The 9,482-nt window shown below is 36.0% G+C and overlaps 1 protein-coding gene across 3 annotated transcripts in view; it reads right to left on the minus strand.

Annotated features, from left to right (window-relative positions):
• Positions 1–1,682: 1,682 nt before the first annotated feature.
• The window catches only part of LOC121314240 (STARD3 N-terminal-like protein), a 15,543-nt gene continuing 7,743 nt past the window's right edge, over positions 1,683–9,482 (minus strand). For 2 of the 3 annotated variants that reach the window (XM_041247278.1, XM_041247279.1), the window contains exons 3-9: positions 8,068–8,348; positions 7,825–7,902; positions 7,308–7,385; positions 6,489–6,542; positions 6,288–6,405; positions 6,059–6,157; positions 1,683–2,744 (exon numbers count right to left, since the gene is read on the minus strand). In XM_041247278.1, coding sequence (XP_041103212.1) covers positions 2,644–2,744; positions 6,059–6,157; positions 6,288–6,405; positions 6,489–6,542; positions 7,308–7,385; positions 7,825–7,902; positions 8,068–8,271 — 732 coding nt within the window. In that variant the 5' untranslated portion in view covers positions 8,272–8,348 and the 3' untranslated portion in view covers positions 1,683–2,643. Of the gene's footprint in view, positions 2,745–3,494; positions 3,551–6,058; positions 6,158–6,287; positions 6,406–6,488; positions 6,543–7,307; positions 7,386–7,824; positions 7,903–8,067; positions 8,349–9,482 lie in introns of all 3 variants that reach the window. The other variant, XM_041247280.1, reaches the window with a different exon arrangement.

Raw genomic sequence — 9,482 nt, forward strand, 5'->3', positions numbered from 1 at the left:
ACATCACTCGCATTTGTGGGTTGATCCTTTTTTTTATGTTTTTGTTAATTCCTACTGTCCCACACATCACTTGCCATTTTAGAAAATTTCGCTGAAAGGCAATTTCTAATATTTATCAACTATGTCATTTACGACGAATACCTAATTGTTTCATGGATTGTTGCCTTCAAATTCATGGGCAGCAATGGTCATTTTGAATATTTCAGAGTTTCTCCGCTGCACTAAAGAAAATAATTATTCCTTCATAATAATGATAATTACACCATACCGCTGTTTTCACGTTGTACTGCTAAAGTCTTCTGTCACTGATCAACGAATGAGAACTGACACAAAGCGAAATGGACGGAGATTCGTTGTTAGAAAAGCACACAACAGTATGGGGGTCCTGAATAAAATGGCTTGTATGGAAAACCAGAAAATGTTGTTAAAAAATAAATAAATAAATAAACATTGCAGAAAGAAAATCCAATTACACAGTACAGTAAACAATAAGAATATATAAGACTTTTGTCATGAATAATTCATTCAATGTATACATTTCTTGGCAAGATATGTTTTCCTAAACAGTACAGAATCAGAAGAATTCAAAATGGACAATAGAGGAATTTCTAAATGGACACAAGTTCAAAATGAATTCAAGAGGACCAGCACAGGAATAACAGCGAATGCATTGACATTTCTATGAATTTGCAGCCATTATTTGATCATTTGTAACCATAATGTAACATCCTAGTACTGAAGAATACTAAATTTGTATTATTAATTGAATATTAAGAGAAAAGGTCTTAAAAGAGATATTCGACAAACACATTCTTAGCCACTTAAAAAGGCAAACTTAAAGAAAGTATACGCCCTGTGTGCTTGCCGAACGTTGGTTGTTTTTGACGGACTGCTTTTGGAAAGCTCTTTTGAAGACTTCAAGGAGCTAGCCAATTAAACAAACACTATTTTCAGTTACTGAGTTGCAATAATATACCAAAATGAAATCTGATCAGAATGAAAGCTCGGCCAGTCATCATGCAGTTATTACACTAACTAATACAGTTATGACGTTAATGGTGGCCAATAGCAGCTAACAGAGACAGAATGCAAGCAGCAGGAACTGTGCTAAATGAAAGTGCATTTGAGAAACGTTGCGCTAGTGGACTGTGTGAGTGGATGGAATGCATCTGCATTGGATTAAAAGCAGATTAAATAAGTCCCAATACCCAGCACCAGCATTTAAAAAAGTCCCGGTAGAGTACAGGTGAGCACCGGCAGAATTTCACCCCTGTATCTATCCACCATATCCTCCAAAATCCCTGGATCTAAACTGAATGATTGCATATTTCTCAAGACACCTTCCATCACCTGGTGGAGTCTATGCCATAATGTGCCAAGGCTGTGAGCTTGCAAAACAGTGGCTAAACACAGCATTAGGTGCAGGTCCTAATAAAGTGTATGTATGGACACCTTAGAATGTAAAGCTACATACATTTTTTTAAATGGATTATCACTTAAGTAAGGATATTAGCCAAACAATAATAATAATAATAATAATAATAATAATAATAATAATAATAATAATAATAATAATTTAAAATAGAAACAAGAAAGTGACGTTAGGGGTGCAGATGAAATGCACTGGGAAGAATACATTTAGATAGTATTTTTTCATAAAAGACTCACTCTTAACCACAATATTTTGACAGGAAGATATTTTATTAATTAACATGGGACCACTAGGCTGTGGTTCTGGGACTGGTACAGGGCATACATTCATGTGATAATCAGAGTTCCTTTATTAAGCCTGATGTATATATTTCCATTGCACTTCATATAAAAAAAAATACTGCACTTATATTTACACATGCATACCTTTCATATACATTGTAATACATTACATTATTGTAATTTACATTTATTACAAGATAATATTTCTAACTGATATGTATGACAATTTGAAACTATTAAGTAGAAAGCCATGTGATGTTTTAATCATAGCAGTTCTTTAATAGAGTCCTGGTGAAATGTTGTTTTTGAATCAGTAGAAAAGAGTATCAATTGCACATAAATAGTACTACATAGAAGGCTCAATTTCTAAAAGCAGAGTTTTTGCTGTATTTAAATTAACAGCAAGTTGTGTTATCCAGCTACTCATTTCAATTCAAATTACATATTGGAACTTCAGTGTATGTTACCGTCACTAGCATTAATTAATTAAAGTTAAAATACAAGCCGGAACATGTGTTTGTATAATAGGCATTCAGTTTTGTTGCTGTTCATTAAATCAAATCTTCCCTAAAAGTAAAATATACCCACTTGGATAAAAGAAAAATTCATCACAATGCTCACGACTGTGTTGGAACCTTGATAAAAACGAATTAAGAGGAAACCACTTCTTTATTATAAACTGTACCGAGCACAGCGATTTACTATGAATGGTACAAGATTTCTCAACAAATAACTATTTACAATTAGTGGTTTAAGTTAGCTGTAGATCTGCTGAACATTCAGATCATGATATCTGAACCAACTGATTGCATTGAGAGTTAGTACAGTGAAAATGGACAGGACTAGTAGTGCTGTTAGCAGTTCTAAGGCAAAAGACGGCTCTTGTAGCTTCTGCTCATTGAGTCAACATCCACATCAGTTCCATTTTGTTCAGTAAAGAAAAGTTTCAGTGCGACTGGTGACTGGATCACAGAGCAGATTAAGGTTGTAATGGTCTCTTGAGGCACCACACATTGTTCTTCGAGTTAACACTGTTGAGAATCAAGGAAAGAATTTAGGTTAATGTAAAACAAGAGGAAAATCAGTTACAACTAAATATTTCATATAAACATTTTTGAGTAATCATATAACTGATTACCTAAAGAAGTTAACTACTAAAATTATTCAATTTGTGATATACTGTAGGTCTCATATTTACAGCTTTTAATAAACCTTTATCAGCAAACATGGGTCACGCTACATTTTAAGGGCCGCTTTTGTAGTTTATTAACCAATAAATGTTCATTTTGCGCTAAGGGCTATACATTAAGATCTTTACAAACTAATGGAACGGGCTGTGTTGTGCGGTGCACTGCCGGTATGGATGCTGTTCCCTGTCAGTGAGATGCAGTGAAAAGCTCTATAACCCGAATGCAGATGAGCCAGACTCTTTATAACTTCTGCACTGTAGTTTTTAAGATGCTGGAACCTAAAATGCATTTAGTCTCCACTTAAGTGCATTGGTCCCAGCAACAACAACAAAACAAACAAACAAAAAAAAATACTGTGTACGATTTATAGTAAAAATACCAAAATCCATTTCATTGTCTAAAAGGACTGAGAAAGATGCAGTGAATGGATATGCGCAGCAAGTACACTTTGTTTTCTCCAAGCACTTAATCAATGTCAGATCACACAGGATCCTACCTTCTTATAAAGCAATGCCAGGTTTATATCAAGATCTGAAATGATATATTGTGTGTCTTACCTAAACTCAAAAGTTCTAATTTTATGCTACATACCCGCTAAAGAACCGGCTTCTCGTGATCCTGCTTTTCTTCTGTTTCCTCATCTGAATCTAAAACCAAATAAAACATTATTTTACACTAACTGTCTTAATATTGCCAGTAAAACAAATACAACTGACTGTCGTGTGTCCTTATTTGTACCGTATTTGTGGAAAACAGAAATTAACTAAAATAAATCCTTACAGAGGATTCTAAAACATTGATTACCAGTGGACATGTTGTGTTTTCCAGACTTTTTCTATTTTATCACTGTAAGTCAGATGGAAGTAGGATCCTGTCTATCCCCATACACTCTTCTATGTTCAGAAAATCACACAAGTGTATGGGGGTCCTGAAGCTAGTGTTGCAGCAGAATAGAATGGCTTGTATGAAAAACAAGAAAATGTTGTTAAAAAAATAAATAAATCAACATATTGCAGAAAGAAAATCCAATTACACTATTCAGAACAGTAAACAATAAGAATATATAAGACTTTTGTCATGAATAATTCATTCAGTGTATACATTACTTGCCAAGATATGTTTTCCTAAACAGTGCAGAATAAGAAGAATTCAAAATGGACAATAGTAGAATTTTTAAATGGACACAAATTCAAAATGAATTCAAGTGGACCAGCACAGGAATAACAGCGAATGCATTGACATTTGTATGAATCTGCAGCCATTATTTGATCATCTGTAACCATAATGTTACATCCTAGTACTGAAGAATACTAAATTTGTATTATTAATTTAATATTAACAAAGAGAAAAGGTCTAACAAAAGAGATATTCGACAAACATATTATTAGCCACTTAAAAAGGCAAACTTAAAGAAAGTATACGCCCTGTGTGCTTGCCGAACGTTGGTTGTTTTTGACGGACTGCTTTTGGAAAGCTCTTTTGAAGACTTCAAGGAGCTAGCCAATTAAACAAGCATTATTTTTAGTTACTGAGTTGCATTCCCAAGAAAGTAGCAAACATCTTTCTTTTGTGTAAACTGACACTTCAAGATCACAAACCACAATGCAAACTTGGCTGCAAAGGTATGCAATGGAAAATTCACACATGTGTACCGCAATCCACAGTTAACTGCACAGCATTCTAGGGAACACAACCAATAGATCAGTTCCACAGGGTTTGGCACCTCAAACTGGCTAAAATACAGTAAGCCACAGCTGCTTTAATTTCACCATGTTCCTGATAAGCCTCAGTCTGATTCTGCGGCTTAACAGTTCTAAAATACAGTTAGAGCACTTGGTAAATGTTAATGAAATTACTGAGAAACATAACAGACCACAACTCCATTACCTGCAACATAGACAAAGATTCAGACAAGGGCAGAAGTAATAGCAACATTGTGGTTATGTTGCTGAATTTAAAAAATAGGTCTTTGTTAGAATTGTGTTAGTCCTAGTCTTTGAATAAACATAAATATTATGATTAAACAATGTCCTTGTGCTGATTCATCTAGGTGCTGTGGAACTGCTGAAATTACAAATCAAGTACAGCAGGCTTTTAAGAAACTGCAATTATTATCAGGATTCAGCTGTACATGTCTGTAAGTGTATCCGCCAACATTCAAATAAAATGAACAAAATATTGTGTTCTCGTTTACTGAGAACTTTAGGCAGACGTACTGATGCAGGAGTGCCATGCTGTGGCCAAATAAAAGAACTACACCATTACATACTGCTTATTACCAGTGGCTATGTTTCCATTAAAATGTCAAAGTGAATCAGCAGTTATGTGTATGTAAGAATTTGGCAAAGGTGATACATATAATCAGGAAAAAACTGTTTCCATTAAAATCCATTACTAGAGAAAAAACTGGCCAACATACTGACAACACCCATATGAAAGAGAGCCAGAGGGTGTGGTTGCTATAACTCCGTAAGCATGTATCAAATTTGGTGAGATGTATGCAGACGGACGCTCTAAAATAAAACTGCATTATTACCCCTGTCTCTTTTTGTAAAGCCCATGCAATACATTTGTTTTCAATAATCTGAAGTAAGAGTACTCTAATGTCTGTAGCTGCTACTCAAAGGATTTTTAGAAAATGATGTTGTACCGCTATTTCTTTAATGTAGCAGTAGTTCCAGTGTGTAACTGACACGTTTAGTTGAGTGATATCGTAAGCTGGGAGCACAGCAATTCGGTTAGCATTAAAGCACTTTTAAAACACGAACGTTTCAGTGAAAACACCGACTGTAACGTTCCACGCTACCGTTCCACCCCCCCCCTTAGAATTTTTCTGAAATAACACACCTTGCTGTGACCACTGAATCAATCACACCAACAGAAGGCACTGGATCACCTTTGCTGCACACACAACACCACTTACATATGCAGGGATCATTTGTTACTTTTTTGCCATCGTTATATTTGCACTATATGTTTCTCACACACAGTCTAGTGAGACAGACAACAATGACAGCAGTAAAGTGTGGAACTGCATGTCCTGTCTGCCACAGTCAGAGAGAGGCGTTTATAAATCCAGGACATGCAACAACAGCTTTCATACTAGGTGGAATATTTATGTGATCATTGAGTTCTTCATGAGTTTTTGCCCTTACCTGCTACAGACTCTGGAGGCGAGTAGAACTGTCCATCAGACAGAGGGCCTGGGTGAATGAGCACCGCCCTCTCTGAGGCATCCGGAACCGACAGGAACCCTACAAAACGTGCACCGCAGATGATTAGGATGTATTGGAGGATGCTTTCAACACATCCTTCTGACTCTCTAAGAAGTCATTTTTAAATATCAGATTACTTTGAAAGGACCAAAACAAAATGCATGCTCACTATTTTCATCCTCCATCTCCTGTGGCAATACTTTGAAGTCCAAAAACCAGGTCTCTATCCATGCTAGTACGAAGGACACAATAGGCAGCAGGTAGCCAAAAGCCCCTTGGGTAAGCAGCTGAAAGATACAGTCTCTTAATGCAGAATTGTGCTTTTGTGACTCTTCAGATATTTAGGACATTTTGTAATATGCATACATACCTTTGAGATGATGACTTTAACTATTAAAAAAGCACTGGTAACTGCTGTTGTTATCTGAAATGTAGAAATTAAAACTGATGTATATAAATATAATATATTCATATATATATACGATATATTTATATATTATATTATTTATATCTATATATTGCGAAGAGTTACGATATATAGCAATATCAATCAGCCAAAGGACAACACTGTGTGTGTGTTAACTAGTTATCTCAAAGATCAATTTTTTAGTTTAATTTTTTATCTATATGGTGACCCTAAGGTAACAGATATTTTAATGTTATTCAGTCAATGTTTATAATGCCAAAGTTAAAACTTTATAAATGCAGAGTACATTTTTAAAAAGCATCAAACAAAAGTCGATAATATGAAGATACAGAATGAGACAAACAACTGTGTGCTATATAATATATTGAATAATTTGTTTAAGTTTGCCTAGAAATGATTATAGCTTCTCATGCTAATGTATATAGTTTAGTTAGTCAGGTTTCCTGGATTGCCTTGAACATCTCAGCTCATCTGTTGTCAATGCCCAGTAATCAACTTTGGAAAGTGGTTCTGCAACACAGTCTACAGGTCACCTGACCTAAACTGTGTGTTCTGCATACAAATACTTTCCATGCATTCCATATGATAAAAGGTAAAATGATAAGATCAAAAATCATAAGTGCACCACCTTGAATGCACATACAGTGGACTTCAGTGCCTTGGGTCACAGCTTTTGTTATGATTTCAGCAAAAATGTAAGTGCAGTAGTGACCAATTTAACCACCTGTACTAGCATAACAACCAACAAGGTTAAAAACTTACCGCTATAGCCCACCAATGTCTCAACCTGCACACTGCATAAGCAAGTATCAGTAGAGTAAATCGAAAAACTGCTAGGACCTGCAGTTAAAAACAAACGCTGTACTGTGTAAAAACATCCATATATTTGCACACAAAACCCTCACTGGTAAATACGGAATACTACTGGTATTTTTAAAGTAACTTTTGAAATGTGTTTAAGACTAAACTTATTATTACTATTTTATGTTTACTATGGTCATAATTCTGGTTTAGTTACTTATTTACTATCCTTTACTTTAACTGTTAATCAAATCATCTTAGCAGGAATATATTTTAAATTAAATTGCCAATATAAAATGCTGCCAAATATACAATAATACTAAACAAGGTAATTTGACCTTAGTTTGACAATACAATACATGGAATACATGATCTGTACCATGGTGTGCCATGCAAATCCAACTGATGTTTCTAGAAATATTCACAGCCCTGTTCGACAACCCCCATTTATGATATTAAGCATAAATCATTTACTTACAAATATGTCAAAGAAGGAGGAGTGGTAATCATAATAAAGAACTTCCTTGCTTAACTGTCTTTCAATGCCTCCGTCTACCTAGAATTAAAATAAACAAATAAATAAACAAACACAGCCAGGTGTATAACATGCATTACAAAACACTCAGGGCTCTACTTTGATGTTGCTAATAACAACAACTTCAGAACATTGAAATTCAGACAGGTACCATTTTTTTGGGATAATGGCAAAGACATAACTTACGTTCAGTTCAATGATCCACAGGAAGGTAATGAACAGAAGATCAAAGGTAACAAATAGGCAAAAAGTCCGTCTGACATCAGATATGGATTTCTTTTCCCCGGATTCGTAGGACTCGAGTCTGGCTGCGAGCTGCACTGCGTTAATGGAGCTGACAGTGCGAAGGGAAGCCCTGGAGTCCACACTCCCACTCAGGGCACTCTCCATCTCACCAGCCTACTCGCCGACTAACTGTTCCAGCACAGGAGCTCACCAGCCACATCCCCGGCTCTCATGCATGATGCCTGTGAAACACAATGCTCAGATATGAGAATAAAATCAAGTGTCCTGGTTTCTGTAGCCATTAGAACATTGCACAGACAATCCTAACATCTGCACTGTGCCTAGGGAACGACTGCAGCCCTACTTCTGTTTAACAGATTCCCCTGAAAATGAATAGGAACCAAGTTCATATGTACAGTACCTGAGTATTTGTATAACAGTGCATGCAAATAGGAAATCAAAAACAGCAGAGGGCCTATTTTTATTGTTATGAAGCGGAACAATACTGTAGAGAACTGTACCCCTATCATGCAATTTGTAGTCACTTAGTTTACCTGTGCAACAATAGCCTTCAAGGGGGTGGGGGGGTGGGGGTGGGGGTACATCATTTCAGTTTATTCCACAGAACTTTGCATGTCTAAAGATTCAAAATAAATAAGTAATTTGAACCCCATTAACATTTGTGTCACTTCTAATGTGCCAATGTCAAGAGGCTGTAAGTGGGCAGCCTTTAAAACTGAATGGTCTCTTTAAATCCCCCTGCCCCTATCTGTCTATGTGGGGGTCCCGTTTTGATCTAGCTGAGAGTAAAAGCATAGCAACATGTAATAAAGCATTGTGACATCATGGTAAAGGATAGATAAGCATTGTAAAGAACAGCAGGGTCTGGTGAAGCATATTAAAGAACAAGCCAAGCCCAGGTAAACTAGGATAAATGCTTAGCATGACCATGGGAAAAGCAGGTGAAAACTGCCAAAATTCAGAGCAAAAATACAGTGGTTAACACCGTAAGGATTTATTTCCCTGACCTTGTAGCTCTTTAGCTTGGCATGTGGCCCGAAATACACCCATGTAGGGAGTGACTGGCTTTTTGTAACTCCGAGTGCAGCTATGGCCTCAGGACAGATGATAACACACTTGTTTTCACATAAATTGTTTCTGCTTAATAAGGTGCTTTGATATAAGAGATAACTGAGATCATTGATGGATCACAGTTGATTTGCTTTGTTCTTGCTTGCATTTTGATTCCTGAATAAACTATGTTTGATTAACGTTACCTACAGATTAATTATGTTTATGAAGAAATCAAACCTCTTGACGTACATAAGGGACATAAGGGATTTACAGTAGAAATGAGCTGGGTAACTGCAATGACT

This window comes from Polyodon spathula, chromosome 4, assembly GCF_017654505.1.
Source record: "Polyodon spathula isolate WHYD16114869_AA chromosome 4, ASM1765450v1, whole genome shotgun sequence".
Lineage (NCBI taxonomy): Eukaryota > Metazoa > Chordata > Actinopteri > Acipenseriformes > Polyodontidae > Polyodon > Polyodon spathula.